General features: G+C 40.7%; 2 protein-coding genes and 1 non-coding gene across 3 annotated transcripts; all 3 read right to left on the bottom strand.

The window, feature by feature from the left end:
• LOC4344686 (sm-like protein LSM2) lies at window positions 1–3,502 on the bottom strand. Its single transcript, XM_015794627.3, has 4 exons — window positions 3,355–3,502; window positions 3,067–3,108; window positions 2,779–2,937; window positions 1–404 (listed from the first exon to the last, which is right to left on the bottom strand). The coding sequence occupies exons 2-4, from the start codon at window positions 3,067–3,069 to the stop codon at window positions 285–287; spliced, it is 282 nt and encodes a 93-aa protein (XP_015650113.1). The 5' UTR covers window positions 3,070–3,108; window positions 3,355–3,502; the 3' UTR covers window positions 1–284.
• LOC112936239 (small nucleolar RNA snoR134) lies at window positions 2,009–2,150 on the bottom strand. Its single transcript, XR_003238366.1, has one exon. It is a non-coding gene; the product is annotated as a small nucleolar RNA snoR134 (small nucleolar RNA).
• A 3,642-nt stretch (window positions 3,503–7,144) lies between the features above and the next one.
• On the bottom strand, window positions 7,145–13,164 carry LOC4344685 (DNA topoisomerase 1 beta). The gene is made up of 16 exons (XM_015794626.3): window positions 13,051–13,164; window positions 11,236–12,520; window positions 10,901–11,095; window positions 10,707–10,787; window positions 10,296–10,355; window positions 10,119–10,213; window positions 9,863–10,019; window positions 9,658–9,783; window positions 9,201–9,281; window positions 9,032–9,122; window positions 8,811–8,944; window positions 8,543–8,611; window positions 8,371–8,460; window positions 8,171–8,274; window positions 7,917–8,085; window positions 7,145–7,613 (listed from the first exon to the last, which is right to left on the bottom strand). The coding sequence occupies exons 2-16, from the start codon at window positions 12,463–12,465 to the stop codon at window positions 7,545–7,547; spliced, it is 2,751 nt and encodes a 916-aa protein (XP_015650112.1). The 5' UTR covers window positions 12,466–12,520; window positions 13,051–13,164; the 3' UTR covers window positions 7,145–7,544.
• Between the last annotated feature and the right edge of the window lie 3,867 nt (window positions 13,165–17,031).

Raw genomic sequence — 17,031 nt, 5'->3', positions numbered from 1 at the left:
TGTGCAGCCTGTTCTCAGGAACATGGCCTGAAAAAACATCTCAACTAACCAATGGGCACCGTTGATCTAACAAACATTGATTGGAGTACACAAGAAAGGGAAGCAGCATATGGCATCGCCAAATGCAATCTTTGGATAGTTTTGTCACTGCAAGTATCAGGAGGAATTGCTACAGACTTTTTTAACTCCCTGTCAATATTGCTGTCTGTCACACCATACTCCATACATGTCCCCCATACATCAGATTTAGGGCTCCTCCAAGGGCGAAAATACGGTGTGGATCATCAGCCTCCGCGAGCCTCCCTCCTGGTGGCATCATGGAGGATGTCAATGTCGACGCCATCCTGGGGAAGCAGCACGTACCGCACCACCGATCCCCTGATGAAGCAGTTTCGCACGGATAGCTGCCAGAGCGAAAGCTTGAGTCAGCATGCTCAAATGAATTCTTTGTAAAGTGTTAGTGCTTGATTAATGTAGTTCTTCCATATAGAACAGTGAACACAGGTGCGTTGTTGTATTTTTAACAATAGAAATTAACAGGTGCAAGTGGTAAAGCAATGAGAGTATGAAGATTGTTTCAGCAAGCAAAGATAACAAAAGGATATGAATCTTTCCATCACTATCATGACCTACAAAACACAGTATATAACATTGATCTATAGCTTTGCTTTCCTTTGGGATTACTTCAGGCATCATGTACTTGTAACAACTAACAAGCAATCTTTAGTAACCTATGCAGTACAAAAGTACACCCTTCATACAATATCATTGGATGGAACTGAAGGCCAAATAAATATCTAGGTACGGATACTGGTTGTCCCTGTCAAGTAATGTGCTTGCCTGGTTACAACAGTATTTGCACTGGAATTACCAGTGCATCTTAAGCTCCTAATTCTGCACCAGTAAGGCATGTCACGAACTAGGTATACCACTATATGATCTACTCCCCATTAATTCCTAAATTCATGTCAATGTAGCCCAAAGTTTGTTCTACAAACATTTAGACATACCGCCTTTTATCATTAGCTGGTGACTACTTCAGGACATTTACTACAGAACCATTGATTGGAGTCAACACACCACTGTGTTATGGATTGGCTAAGGTAAGGGTCTGAAGACCAGGGGATAGGGCACTCGCCCTCTAATAGCAGCGGCAGGACTTCTCCCTGCTGAGCTGAAAGACTCATTGATTAGAACTCTAAGGCTTAGCGCTAACTTCAGATATTAATTGATTATAGGGTATATGGGGTCCCTTTATATATAGGAGGATAGACTTGACATCCAAGGAACTAATCTCTAGTACTACAGAAACCAATCCAATATCTATCTATAACTTTCTAATAAACATCATCTCTTTCCTAACTAGATACTCTCCTATCTTTATTTGACTATTCCTAAATTATCATGCCTAAACTGCTGCATGGGCCTGGCCCATGCCCAAAACAACAGAGAGTAACAAGTGATCTAATGAAGAGTAATATCTACTATGGTTTATAAAGATGGTTATTATTATCTTCCTTATGCATACTCTTGGTTGTGGGATACTGGGATCCTATAACTGACATTTTGGGCCTCACTGTATGCCCAAAGAAGAATCAGCTGCTGCCATAATTTGAATTTTAGAACTTTTTTTTTGGAGTTGATTTTAGGGTATTTTCAACTTAGTTTCTTTTTCAACATTGGCTTTTAAGTTGCTAAGAAGACATATAAAAGTTTACCCACAAATCAATTTTTGGATATAGTCAGCTCTTGGCCAACTGACGGAGCTCCTAGTTACTAACGGAGAGTGTTACCTGATCCATATCCATATCGTACTTCTTTTACTTATGCAACTACATGTCAGACGTGCAACCATTCTGAATTGTGATACAGCATTCAGCACTAACTAAACATGTAAGGATCATGCTAAAGGTACTCCTTTAACAGATTAATAAATCAACAGATGACAAGTACATGCTATGCAAACAGAAGAGAAGAAATCTGAAATCATGTAGAATGAGGTGATTTTGAATGTATCCATTAATCTGACACAGACCAATCACAAGAAGCATCATGATCTGCAACACTGAATGGCATGGAAGATGTAGCACAGGCATTGGGGCTCCTTCAGAGGATAGTATTCTGACAAGCCCGGGGTTAGCACCGTGCATGAACCAATATCTATGTATAAATCCTTTTGAAAGAAGGCAGTGCGACCCCACCTCCATGAACTACATTTTAATGAATAGCCCCTTGAAGTTCTTCAATACTACTAAGTCAAAATATAGCTACTTTTGGTTATGACTCTGGACAAGTACTTGTCCACATTCACAGCCAAAAGTAGTTACATTTCAAGACGGAGGTAGTACATAATAGTAATTACAAAAAATGTTATAGTCCTATTTGACCATTTTGACCTTATCAAATTGACTGAGTTGCCACATGTACATGTGTGTTGTTCAAGCTAATTTGGAATAGAAAAATGTGTAAACACGGTAAAAAGAAGTGAATAATTAATCAACTGAAAAACCATAGCAAATGCACAAACGCACATGCATATTGAAGTACAAAACCATGAAAACTTCCTAAATCTATCTTGAACAGAGAACAAAGCATACAGAGTCAATATATCTACAGAAGACCACCGTAAAGAACCAAGAAACACTGTGTTTGCTGCAGAGTCAATATATCTACAGAAGTACCCATGCAAACAAGCGGCTAATTGCTATCCATATTTCACCAGGACAGAGACAGACAGATAGATAGATAACCAGAGCAGCATCGCATCGCATCGCATACCATGTGCGGGTACTTGTCCTGGTCGACAACCCGAGTGTTCTCGAGCTTGATGTTGAGGTATTGGTCGACGGAGTGGAGCGTGCCGCGGATGGCCAGGTCGTTCTTGAGCTCCACCGTCACCTCCTTCCCCACGAGCTCCTTGAAGTAGGAGAAGAACAGCTGCACAGCAACCAAATCAACAGAACAAAAAATAAAAATCAACACAAACTAACAGAACAAAAAAAATGAAGTGGGAAGAGAAGAAATCAACGAGCAGTTGAACAAAAAAAACTAAAAAAAATATTCTACCATACTGGCCGCAGAACCCTCCCCGCCTTAGCTCCGAAGAATCTGCAGACGCAAGAGGCAGGATTAGCACCCAGTGGACGGGATCCCCAAACATTTTTGAGGGGCAAATAAAAACAAAACTTCTAGTCCTATTATTAAGGTTTAAGGCTATCAAATTAAGAGAAAATCAGCTTCTCCCAGATCTAGAAGAGAAGATACAGTTAACGCAGGCAAGCAAATTGGACACAAAAGCGGGTGGGTTGGAGAGAGAGAGGGAGATGAATGAGAAAAGAGGATGCGGATGCTCACCAAGAAGCAGCAGGACGACGGCGGCGAGCGCCTCTCCCCCTCCCCTGGTAGCGAGATGGAGATCGGCGCAGGCGCAAGGAGCGGAGAGGATAGACCGGACCGCCGGAGATGGAAGCGCGGCAGCCGGATCGGGAGGAGGCAAAACCCTAGAAGAGCGCGAGAAGGCGGAGGAGGAGGAGTTGGGTTGGGTTGGGTTGGGTGTTGGGTATGAGATAGGACCAAACCATATTATTATGGGCCGGGTTAGGGTGAAAGGCCCATATAGCTTTATTTATTAGGAAAAAAGTATACTCTGACTCCCTCAACTATCACCCGAGTATGATTCATGTCCTCCAACTTCCAACTATTAAAACCGGTGCAAACAAATAAACAATATCCCTCGGTGGTTTTGGAAGTGGTTTTGGCTGACGTGGCGGTCTTGACCGAGTCTTTATCCAACATGGCGCTTACGTGGCATTAGAACAAAAACAAAATTAAAAAATGTGGCGCTTACGTGGCATTAGAATAAAAACAAAAAAAATATGTGGGACCCATATGTCATTCACACAAAAAAGTGGGACTCACTGACATGAGAGACCACATGTCATCCTCCCTCTCCTTCCCTTCTTCCTCCTATCTCTCTCTCTCGGGACTCAGGAGCGGCGGTGGTGGCAGTGGCCGATGGGGACGAGGCGGAGGGGAGCGTTGGTGGCGGTGGTGGCAGGCAGCGCCAGCGATGACGGTGAGGACGAGGTGGTGGGGAGCGGCGACGGTGGCGGTGGAGAACGCGGCTATGGCCCGCGGCCACTAGGAGGGAGGAAGGGGTATGAGAGGGGAGCCGCCCCCGTGGGGGGTCGGAGTCAGCGTCACCGGCGGCTGGCTAGCGCGGCGGCAGCGGCACGAGCTCCTCCCTGAAGCACGAAGCACGCCCTCCTCCTCCTCCTCATCCTCCTCCTCTGCTCTCCTCCGCCACAATCGTCCCCGTAAACCACCTCTTCCGCCTTCTCCTCCTCCTCCCGACCGCTACCGTCGCCGCTCCCCTCCGCCTCGTCCCCACCGCCACCGCCGTCGCTCCCCACCGCCGTCACCGCCGCCACCGCTCCCCTCCGCCTCGTCCCCATTGGCCACTGCCACCATGAGAGAGAGATAAGGGAGGGAGAGAGGAGAGAGAGGGGGGGAGGATGACATGTGGGTCCCACATGTCAGTGGGTCTCACTTTTTGTGTGAATGGCATATGGGTCCCACATGTTTTTTTTGTTTTTATTCTAATGCCACGTAAGCGCCACGTTGGACAAAGACTCGTTCAAGACCGCCACGTAGGCACCACGTCAGCCAAAACCACCAAGGGGCATTTTTTACACCGGTTTTGATAGTTTAAGGAGTCAATATACCCGGTTTTGTGGTTGGAGGATATGAATTATACTCGGGCAATAGTTGAGGGAGTCAAAGTATATTTTCCCTATTTATTATCTCATGTGATTTTTTTCTCACACAAATAAAAAGGGAGTGAGACAGGGATGCAAGTGGAGCGGGTAAACGGGATTTTTCCCCCTCCGCTTATCTCACTTCTAATTTATTTTTTTTTCCAAAATTAACATGTGGGATTTATTTCTGACACTTATCCTACTTTTAATTTATTTTGCCCCTAAAGAAAAAGGGAGTGAGACAGGGATGCAAGAGAAGCTGGTAAATGGGATTATTTTTCCTCCCCTTATCCCACTTCTAATTTATTTTCTTTCTAAAATTATCGTGCGGGATTTATTTCCTTCGCTTATCCTACTTTTAATTTATTTTTTTTCCAAATTATCATGTGGGAAATGAAGTAACGAGCGGGTTTTATTCGTGTAGTTGGATTAGTTGCATCTCTAGAGCGAGATGAACTAAGGTTACATACCCAACTTTTGGATTTTTTATATATACTAGCAAAAATGCATGTGCGTTGCAACGGGTGAATAAATTCTAATAATAATATACGTTTTTTTATGCATAATTATGTCAATGATAATATTTGTATTTTAATGAGCGGCTTGTTTTTTTATAAACGGCGTATTACTTTCTAACAGTTTCTTCTTAGCATGTTTTTTTTTATTTTTTTTACTGACAACAAAAACCATATTTTCCTCCCTTTTTGCTTTTCTTTTCTCACGCGTTTTTTGCTTTTTTCTTAACGTTCTTTTTTTGCTTTTTTTTCCAATAGATGAGAATATATGACGAAATAAAAGCCGTGTAATAGATGGTAAAAAATCGATGGATCCTATCCGACTCAAGCGTCCATCAATTTAGCGTTTTTTTTCTGACAGTTTTTTCAGAGCGATTTATTTTTTAATAGACAGTTTTTTTTCTTGCGCGGTTTTTTCAAATAATTTCTTAGAAATGGCGCATTTTTTCTTACATTTTTTTCCTTGCATGTTTTTTTTAAAAAAAATTACCGACGATGGAAATAATATTTCTCGCACGGTTTTTTATGGAAGATGGAAAACCTTTTTAGCATTTTTTTTGTGCTTTTTTCTCACGCACTTTTTTGAACCGTTTTTATTTTTCTCGTGCATTTTCTCTTTTTAAATAGTTAGATTAGATTAGAGATAGAGAAGAGATATATACTGATAAGAAATCGGAATTTGTTTCGCCCTTTCCATTTTTTTCTCGCGTGCATTTTTATTTTTTACGAACCATTTTTTCGCCACTTTCTTAGGGAATCGGACGAATTTTTTTTAGATGTTTTTTCAGATTTTTTCGCCTTTATTGGAATCAGACTTTATTTTTCTGTTTTTAAAGGAATCGGATCTGGCCTTTATTTTTCACCACTTTTTTTTGCCTTTTATAGGAATCGGATCTACGGTTTTTTTCGCCACTTAGGGGAAACAAAATTTTATTGTTATTGTTTTTCTTTTTTTCCCTTTTTTTTGCAGTTTTTCTTTTTCTTTTTATATGCACCTTTATGCCCTAGTTCTCTCCCTTTTATTATTTTTTCTTAAAAAAAAGACCTCAAGTATCTTATTGCAAGATTATAGGAACTCAAATGTAAATATAAAAATTATAGGGACTCACATAGAAAAGTACAAACCCAAAAATTAAAATTATATAAAAATGGAATGCTCTCGACCGGTAGGTTCCGTTTTTGCAAATAGATCTTCAATCCGGCACATCAATTTTTTTCACCAAGATATATGGGATATCACGGTATAGATTGAAACTGAGAGGTGTGTGCCTGGGATCTCGGACTCAAACTTTTTTTTTTGTTTTGACGGGAGTCGGACCTGAGAGGGAGTTGGACTTTTTTTTATTTTTTTCTTTTTTTTGACGGACGAAGAAAACATCTCTTATTTTTTTAAGTAGTAGAGAAGAGATAGAGATAGAGAAGAGATAATATATATATAGTAGTATATAAATTTATAATTTAACATAGAAGAATTTAATAGGATGTAACAAGATGATTATTAATACAAGCAGAATTAGTGTAGTCTATTCGTTGCTCCGACTTCAAGAGAGACGTGCATCTTAACAAAGCTGGAGCCCAACCGATGGTTTCCTTGGATGGTTTTTATTGCTCCAAATAATTCTAGCCCCGTCCCCCGTGCTTCTCTGTCTTCTTGAAACAAAAGGTCGTCACATTGTTTTACAAGTGCTCAGGTGTACGTTGGATTGCGTTGTTGCACCCGACTACCCGAGAGTAGTCATACCAAAATTTGAATATCATAACAGTGCTCCATTCCATCGACTAGGATTTGCCAGCCTTGAGCACTATAAATTGTCCTCAAACGTTATCATGGATTATGTACTAACATAACATGAAAGGATCAGGAAAAATATCTTTGATCAAAATTTACACCTCAGCACTTCTTCCATTACCAGTTCGCAAGTACATACGCAAACAATGTTCCCTTCCGCAACCAAACGAAACCTCATGGTATATTTGAGATTAATTCGGTATAAAATGAATGTCCATTCGTTCTCAGCGAGCTAAAATTCCTCAGCCCAAATGCATACAGAACTTGAGGACCGATGGCAAAGGCACCAACAAGTAGTAAAAGAAAAAAAAAGCCTACAATGAGAATGCCGGGTGCTTCCTTCTTTCCAGGAGCAGGGGACTTCAAAAACAAACACCGAGCTCTTCCTTTCCTAGCTGCAAATTAGTGTCCGGGACAAGGACTGGAAGCTGGATCAACTTTACTACAGGCCGGATGACCAGTAGCCAATGCTCTTGTACCCTCTTAAAATCTGAAATCCGGGTCGACGTCCATTGCCCACGAAAATTTCGCAATGAGTGATTTGTTGAAAATCTGTCAAGGCGAACAGTACTGTCAGTTAATGTAATCGGTTCAATCATTTGATTTGATCATATGCCAAATGAAAATTTTACTTTGTTCAGGATGCAATGACGACAGACTATTATCATTTCAAATATCCGGGATTTCAAATCAAATGTTTTTTTGTATGCACAGTTATAGTTTAGTTGAACAGAATCCCACCCCCAATATAAAATGAAGTGTAATCTCGATAAGAACAATGAGGATGTGCCTGTCAACTTTGCATAGGCCAATTCATATGGAAAGAAAAATAGAGTTGTCCTAAAGCACTGTTACCTTCTCGATGGGTACTTCATGGCGTTTGCACCATGCAACAGTAATTCTGGGATCAAGGTAATTGATCTTTGAAGTTCCTAGTGCCACTGTCTTTAAATCCTCTTTAATCTTCTTATCCATCTCCATCTTCTCTATCTTGGTTTCAATCTGAGATATCTTCTTTTCAAACCTGCAAGCAAATTTGGTGAGATTTCTCAACATTGTTTTTTTGTATATATACAAAATAGAGATCTATCTGTGATTGAGATTATTACGCTTCAGGGGCCAAATTTCTTTTTGGTTTCCCATCTTTGTCATTGCCTAGATTCTTTCCTTTCCTTACTTTGCTCAAGTCTGCCTTCAATTCATCCCTTTGGGCCTGGAGAAAAGAAAAAAAACAAGAGAGTTTACCAGAAAAGGACAAAAGAATGAAATGGTACAATGTTGGGCTAATCATTTGCAGTAGAAATTCAACCTTCAATTCATCAATCTTCTCATTCAATCTAGTCATCTGGGAATCATGTGATTTTGAGACACTACGCTGATGGTTACAGATTATAGCAACCTGAGTAAACAAGAAGTATGGTTGAGATCAAAACAGGTCAAATATAAGTTTTTTCTATTTCTTAAAGAGAAACACAATAGACCTCTTTGTTGGCTCGTTGATAAACCGCAATTTTTTCAAGAAGAGTTCCATCTTCTGTTTCTTTGTGCAACTGTAAAATCAGCACCAATAGACATACGTTCAGAAAACAACTATTGTGAAATAACACGTTACACACTTGAGCTTCAAGTAAACAGAACGGAACAACATATATACTACTAAAATGTCTTAAACCATTACAAACTTCAATCAATCACTTCATACAGCAGTGAAAGTTTAAGAAAAAGATGTGAAGATCTATCTGAACTTACAATATCATCCAAGGTGATTGAAGCATTATATGTACGGAACACTTTTGCGGTAAGCCCAGGCATCAAGTCCTTTAGATGAGCATTTAGCCTGGTTGTATCGAGTTTGTCAAAGAGATCTTGTCCTGGTTTCTTGCCTAGAATAAAGATTAAGAAAACAGAAGTGATTCCACTAGTGCAAGGTGAGGATCGGAGGGAAAGAAAGAGTTGCAGGGCAGAGTTACCAGCACGGAATTCCTCAATTGCCTTGTATACAAGCAGTTCAACCTCTACAGTATTGAAGTATCTTATAGAATCTTTACCAAGGAAGTCGAACTGTAAAGGTTATGGAACATCAGATATCATCTAAATCAAGTTACACATGCAGAATTTATTAATAATGAAGACCAATACCTGCAGTTTATTTGGAGGAACACAAGTAACATTATCAACCTTCAGTGTACAGCAACCAACAGTTTCAGCCTCATCTTCATCCTGAAAAGAATTTGAAGTAGTGGCTAAGTATACAAACTATGTATGTCACTGTAATTCAAAGCTATTTAATAAACTATATGTATGTCATTGTTGAAGATTGTATTCTAACAAAAATCTATGCGCATTATGTTGACCATTATGCAAAATTATGATGAGCAGCCACACAGCTAATCCTAGATACAGTCTTGAACCAAAACGCTATGTTGCATAGTGTAAATATCCATTCAGAAGAGATGTCAGAACAGAAGGCACATATTCCTTTTTTTTTTGTTATTGGTTGGTTGGTGGGGGAGATTACTGTGCAATCTGCACCGATAGCAGAAGAAATATATCCCAATTCATAAATGTCAGTCAGAGAGCTCAGGTTAGAAAGTACCTTCTCATTGCCTGCCCTAAGGGCTAACTTATCTATAAGGTATGTTGCCACTGCAATTTGTTTCTTTGTCTTATCTTTGCTTCTGAAATCCTTTGTGTAAGTGTCACGAATTTTGTGTACGTGATGCTGCAATGACCAAGCAGAAAAAAATTATTTGTACATGCAAACTCAACATCTCCATGACACAAACAATGAACCCTCTCACCTTCAATTTTCGAGACTTCTCATACTTCTCTTTGTCACTTTGGCCCTTTAATGCACTGCTTGCTGCCAAGAAAACATACTTGAAATCTTTTTGGCTTATTGGATCATTCCAAAAGGCCAACCATGTAACTGTGTTGTCGTGTTTGACTTCTTTCCAACTGCAGTACACATGACCAAATAAAGAGTGAGCACATACTAGCAACCCCTTCACAAATATAAATTACACATCAAAGGTAATGGGAAAATTTCCAGCGTACCTTTCTCCAGGTATGGGACATTCGGGGATCGGAGCCCCTTTTCCGATATTTATTGTAATATCGCTTGGTTTAATGCGGCGCTTCAGTTTTCCCATCTAAAACGATGTAATAAAAAAGCATCAAAATGATGTCGCTTACTTAAAACAGCACGACGAGTATATGTATCCATATATATACCTTCGGATGCTCTCCGCGCCCCCTGAACAAGCCAGGTGGTTCTACTCTGAAATTGCCAACCTGAAAGGAACAAAGTACTTTAACCCAGAGTAATTTTATGCGAAATGAACCTAGTATGCACAGCAGATAGAAGATGACACAGCTGTCATGTATGTTAAAAAAAAAATAAGAACATCGAGGCAACATTACATGTCATGAAGCAAACTAAGTATAACACATGGTATGCATTGTTGACATCTGGTGCAAAATTATTCACAAAATTGAACGCTAGGGTAAAACAAAACAATTGCTAGATTATAATAAAAAAAACATTTACCTAACAATAACAGAAGAATGGGGAACAAGAGAAATATCTACAATTACTAGCCATAACTTTCTGTAACTACATTTTTGCAGCACAAAGAAAAATACCTTCTCTTTAACACCATCTACAATAGCCCACATGTACTTCTCCTCTTGTTTCAATTTCTCTTCCTTCAATGCTTTCTTCTCCTGCAGAAGAAGAATTTTAAAGATTGTTCACTTCCGTAGACAACTTTTTATAGATTACCAGCACAAAAACTAAATTCATTCTGCTGAATAAGTCAAAACAAAACATGCAGTACCTCAGATGTCATCTGCTTCTTCTTCTCCTTCTCTCTTAGGTGCCATTCATAGATCGGGGTGAAATCACAAAGCTCAAATTTCTTGATGACATGGTTTTTACCAAGAATTTTTCTCCAATCAGTGAAGAAGTTGTCAATGAATGTTTGCTTGGATGCATAATCAGTGTCTTTCATCACAGCAAACATGGTGGCAACCTGTAACAGAGATAATTAGTAGAGGAACAATTATCTGGTAGCAAGATATGGATTCAGGAGAACCTGATTAAAATGTCACTCATGGTACAAATCAAAAGATGAAAAGTAAAGTAAAAATCAGCTAATGTTATATATCTCACCTCTTCTTGTTCTGGCGTCAGATCAACAGGTTGCCCGTTGTAAAGCATCTTGACACCATGAGGCTTGTATGGAGGGGGGAAAATAACACCACTGTGCACCAAGGTAGTCCATTTCTGTCCACCACCAGATCCAGGAGGGACCTTCATTGTCTTTGAGAACTGAGAATTTTTCATTGTTTTCTTTGTTTTCATTTTCATTTTCATTTTCTTGTTGTCCTTCTTTAAAGATGAAGGACTCTTCTTTACGATATTCTTTGCAGGTGGCTTGCTTTTTGAAGACTCACCCATTTTCAGTCTTTGTGAAAGAGGTACATTGTCATTGTCATCCGCCTTGGGTTCTCTTTTGACACTTGCAGACGCAGAAACATCTGAAGGCCTCGCCTTCTTGAGAGCTGAACTTGTTTGATTATTATTGTCAATTGGCCTTTTAATTGAATTTCGTGATGTGCTCGCGTCATTGTTAGACATCTTGCTGGAAGAACTTGCTTTTATACTTGCAGACAGGACCTTGTCCTTTGAACTTGAGATACTTGCAGATGCATTGCCAGTAACTTTCGAAAATCGGGCAGCCAATGGCTTCTCATCCTCTGAATCATCAGAAACATTACCTCCCCTTTTCAGAGCAGCATTAGTTGGCAACCTGCTGGCCAGTGGTTTATCGTCCTCTGAATCATCACCAGGTTGCTCAATTTTAGGTGTAGTTTTCAGTACAATAGCCTTATTTGCACTACTCGAAGGCGTTTTTGTTGAGTTTATCTTGAGACTCAATGGTTTATCATCATCTGAATCATTTGCTGTCCCACTTCCTACAGCAGGTTTCTTCAAATTTCTATCCTCGACCTTTCTCCTTAATCCGATTGGCTTATGGTCATCTTCTGAGTCATCCGACTTATCTTCCACGAAAGGTCTTTTCAATTTACTCTTATCCACTGAGTTACTATTATGGCTACTATGTTCTTTGGAACTGTTCGGCTGACCTGATCCCAAAGGTCGAGGGTTTGGACTGCTTGACTGCGGCCTCTGTTGCAAAGGCCTCGAAACACCAGTCAGCCCATTCTTCTGTTGATTGGAAGCAACAGCCTTAGGGCTCCTAATAGGTCCGGCATTCCCTGATGAGCCCTCCTGCTTTGTGGGGGTGGGCCTGTTCTTCACAGAGGTGCTCGACCTCTTGAAGGAGATCGGACCTTCCTCGTCGTCGTTGTCAAACATAACAGGATCGACAACAGCCATCGATCCCTAGGGGCGGCGGCTGGCAGACGGAACAAATATGCTGAGTCAACCACACCTGCAAACAAAGTAAACTCATGTAAGCAACCTGAAGATAGCATTCCACCGTTCCAGCACAATGCACAAGTGCACTATAATGGATCAACCAAAGCAATCTATGCGCAAATCTAATCAACAGAATTCCTGCTTCAAAGTAAACCATCTCCAGAACAGAGTTCCCATCGCATCCCAACCCACGCAATCACCCCTTTGAGTCATCCACACCGATGCACCCGCCACAAACACAGCCAATTCCAGCTCAGGACGAGGTTTCCTCCCTTTGTGACATCAATACCGCAATCAACACTACGGACGAGACCAACCAACCAAACCACCGCTCCCCCCTCAGATCGGCCGCCCGGACAAGACGAAACCGCCCGTTCATCCCCCTCCCCACCCCGATCCACCGCACCATCCCCCCATCGCCCCCACCGCCGCAAGCCCTAGGGAGGAGACCCCCGCCCCGATCACGAGCCCTTCCCAACCCAACGCGAGGCAAACAAGGAAGCAAGGAGCGGGATAGAGAGAGAGAGGAGGGGAGATACCCACCTAGGCGCCGCGGCGGCGACGTCCCGCTCCCCGGGGAGCGGTGCGGCGGCGGCGGCGGCGGCGGCGGCGAGGCGGGGAGCTAGGGTTAGGGCTGAGCTTATCTGTGTCTCTCTCTCCTCGCCTCTCCTCCCGCTCTCGTATTTCTATCGCTCGCTCTCACCTCGCCTCGCCCGCGCCGCTGCCTCCGACTCCTCTCCCTCCCTCTCTCGCCTTGCGTTTTTTTTCTCTTTCCTTTCCTTTTTTTTCCCCTTTCTGCCTTGTATTTTTTTCCCTCTCCTTACAGAGAGAGACGGGTTGCGTCGCGGACAGGAGAGGCGTGTGGGCCCCACTGGCAGAGACCCGCGTGGGTCCCGCGCGCAGTGAGGTAAACGGGTCGTGGCGGGCCCCAGCTGGCAGCGCTCGGAACGCTACGTGTGGGCCCCACGCGCAGTGAGAGAGGAGCATAGGTCGCGTGGGGCCCACGTGGCAGAGGGGGTGCGTCGTGGGCCGGGCGTGAGGGGCACGGGCCGTGTGGGGCCCACGTGGAAGTGCGTGGCTTGGGCTTGCGGCGACGGAACGGAACGGAAGGGGAAGCCGACGTCATACGCGGCACGGGGGGATGGGCCCGCATGTCGGTGAGAGAGGATGCTTGCGGATTGGGATAAGGTAGGGTGGGGGCCCTTTTTTTTGGGGGGGGGGGGGGGGGTTGGAAAGCGGTGGGGATGAACCGGTAAAATTACGTTTGTTGGAACGGAAAGTTTGTGGATCATGTGTGTACTTGAATCAATGGAGTGTGTGGATTAGTGTTCATAATTATTGTGCTTTGTGCTTTATTACTACTCCTACTTTGAATTAGCCTTTTTAGGCAAGGGCATGTACAATAGTTATCAATAGTGGTCTCTTAGCGTTGCTAATTAGAAATACTTGTTGACATGGAAGAAAGAGAAAGGGGAGAGACAAAACATCGTTGTTATGCATGACAACGACTCTTAATCACTATAATATGGAAGTATGGTTATATAATATGGAAATATGGTTGTATGAGGGTAAAAAGATAGAAAGAATATTAATAAAAGGAATATTTTTTGAGTTAATGATTAGAGCCTTTGTCGTCTCAACTATTGTAAAGATATGGTCTCTTAATAATCTTGTATTGTTTAAGAGACCATACTCATCTCTACCATTGAACATGCCCTAATATGAGCTCTCTATATTAATTAATGTCACTAGAGACTACCATCCTACAATAGTAGAGACAATATGTAACGTCCCGCCTTCCCCCAGGCCGGGCCGACCAACACATGTCTTTTCTGCACACTTTGTCCTCACTCGTGTGCACCCGGGAAGAATTTCCCGGTCGGTCACCCATCCCAAATTGCTCTAGGCCAAGCATGCTTAACCCTGGAGTTCTTTGGAGATTGGATTCCGGAAAAGAAGTTGCAACTTGTTGATATGAGTATTCTATTAATCCTATTAAGCCCTAGGCCGGGATGTTACACAATAAGATTTGTAAATCATTAATGCACTAAATATTTTTTTACTATACTTCTTTCCTTTTATACACCATCATGCAGCAAACTTTCCGTTAATAAATGCTAAGAGTCGACTCTAAGCAGTTGTCATGCGTAGGAACGATGTTTCTCCTTTCTTCCCTCTCTTTCTTCCACGTCACCAAATTTACTTACATGAGCATGACTAGGGGTGGGCAGAAAAAGACCGAACCGAAAAGATCGAGACCGAGACCGAGAAATTCAGTAATCAATTCGGTCCTAGGTAGTGAAAGACCGAATTTTGTTCGGTCAATTCGGTTAGTCTCCTCGGGTAACCGAATAGACCGAAAAAACCGAATTATCAAAAAATGTCTAAATACAACCTACAATCCACTATATTTAATAGGATTAAACTCTAATTTTCACATCCCTACTTCTTCTAGGCATGCAACCTAATAAGAGTCTTTACTCATAAGTGCTTACGAATTTTTTTGTGATTTTTGTGTTGAAAATTTCCATTATTTCTTTGCATATATGAAAATGTTGTTGAATTTCGGTCAGGACCGAGACCGAAAAGACCAAGACCGAATTTGTCGGTCCTGATATTTTTTCACTGAAATTCGGTCTTCACTTTTCAAAGACCGAAAAGACCGAAAGACCAAAGACCGAGACCGAAATTTTCGGTTAGACCGAATGCCCACCTCTATGCATGACAACGAAGAGAGCCCGCTATTAGACACTATATTGTACATGCCCTTAGCACTCAACCTAACAATACATGTTTACATTCTTCACATTCCTAAATTTCTAATGTTTGGTTTACTTGTCAGGCAAACTAGCTATTTTTAGCAGATTGCTTTTATCATTTAGTATTAAGTGTATTGCAATTGAAAGCGAGACTTGGCTCTCCTTCGAAAACGAAGTTTTACAAATTGAGACGAATTGGCTCCTGAAAGTTAGATTATTTTATTCCAAATATCAGACATGGCTTAATCAAATGCATGTGCAACTAAACTAAATCTAGCATGCCATTACGTAGACTTAGTTAGGGCTTCAGTGCCAAATACATGATTGGTTACAAATTTGGCAAGTATATGCGTTCGAGTAAAAGAAACACAACCAAATTTCAAAATATATTTTCATCGGAAACTTGGATGGTACTTAAACATGAAATTATGGGATATTTAGATTGCTACAAAATAACCTTTTTCGAAATTTGGAATAACAAAAATTTTAGTAATTGGTAATATTGTCAAGTTTTGGTAGGGTTTCTTTTTTGGATGTGTTTAGCTTGGTACCCACATATAGGCTACCAAATTTTTGTTACATTTGGAGGCTGCCAGATTTTATTGTGATGTTACCAAATTTATGTGGGTGTTACCAATGTTCGATAATAAAATAAATACATTCATATGTTTTTTTATTTTTTAAATAATATTGTCTAAAATGACATCAATGTGGACAAGCTCTATGTTAATTTATATCGCCCTTAACCGTTAATTGAAAAATGCCTAGTTTTAGAGTATCACCTAAAAAATCCATCCAAAAATATCTTTGGAACCCTAAATAAAATTTGAAGTGTGAAAATATTCATCTTTCTAAGAGATGATTTATTATTGAATTCCTACAACTAAAATATTGGGACCATGTAAAACTAATACTAAAGTTCTATAGAAAAGTTGCTTTAACAAATCATATCAATCTATTTTTAAACTTTTTTAAAAAATAATTAATTAATCATATGCTAAACTTACTTCGTTTTAAGTATCTTTTTCCCTTCTAGGATGCTATCAAGCTACCTTTCTTCAACCCCATATTTGACTATGTTAAAAAACACAAAAAAAAATCCAATGTATCACCGACGTGTTGCCCCCATGCCCCACATGTCACCCTCTAATTGTACACCATTTTACATTGCATTTTTTTTATACGAGTGAGTTCATTATCTCAAAAAAATATGAGTGAGTTAAAGTTTTCATATATATCATCATGGTTTGAGTTTGACCATATCCCAAAAGGAAGAAAACAAAAAGAAGACGATCCAATTGCCAACTCCTATGTACACGTCACAAAATCGTTTAATATCGCTTCCCTTGGAGCTGAGCCTCGTTGGTATCGAAACATCGACGTAGGAGCCTCGGGATCAAATTAACAAAACCTTAGTGCTGGACAAGTGCAATGACTAATATGCCCTTACTAGCACCTAGTATCATTTTCTTTTTTTTTAAAGAACAATATCATTTTTGATAAAACATTTGCATCACCGGAGTAAGCGCTCTTGGACCTTACAGTGAATTTAGAGGTATTATTTCTTCAATAGTATTTGCTAACGAAATATTAAATTCTTACTCATAAATTTTTTTTCAAGGGTTTCATTATATGTCTCGGCTTAGGCTTAGCCAACCAAATGCATAAACTAGGAAACTCAATTTCTTTTTTTTAAACTCTTGGAGAGCTTTTGTTTCTCATCAAACATGTTTTCATAACATGGTTGATAATTTCATAAGATCAT

Source organism: Oryza sativa, chromosome 8 (assembly GCF_034140825.1).
Source record: "Oryza sativa Japonica Group chromosome 8, ASM3414082v1".
Lineage (NCBI taxonomy): Eukaryota > Viridiplantae > Streptophyta > Magnoliopsida > Poales > Poaceae > Oryza > Oryza sativa.
Note: the sequence above shows the minus strand (reverse complement) of the source record. Positions and strands in the feature narration are given on the sequence as shown.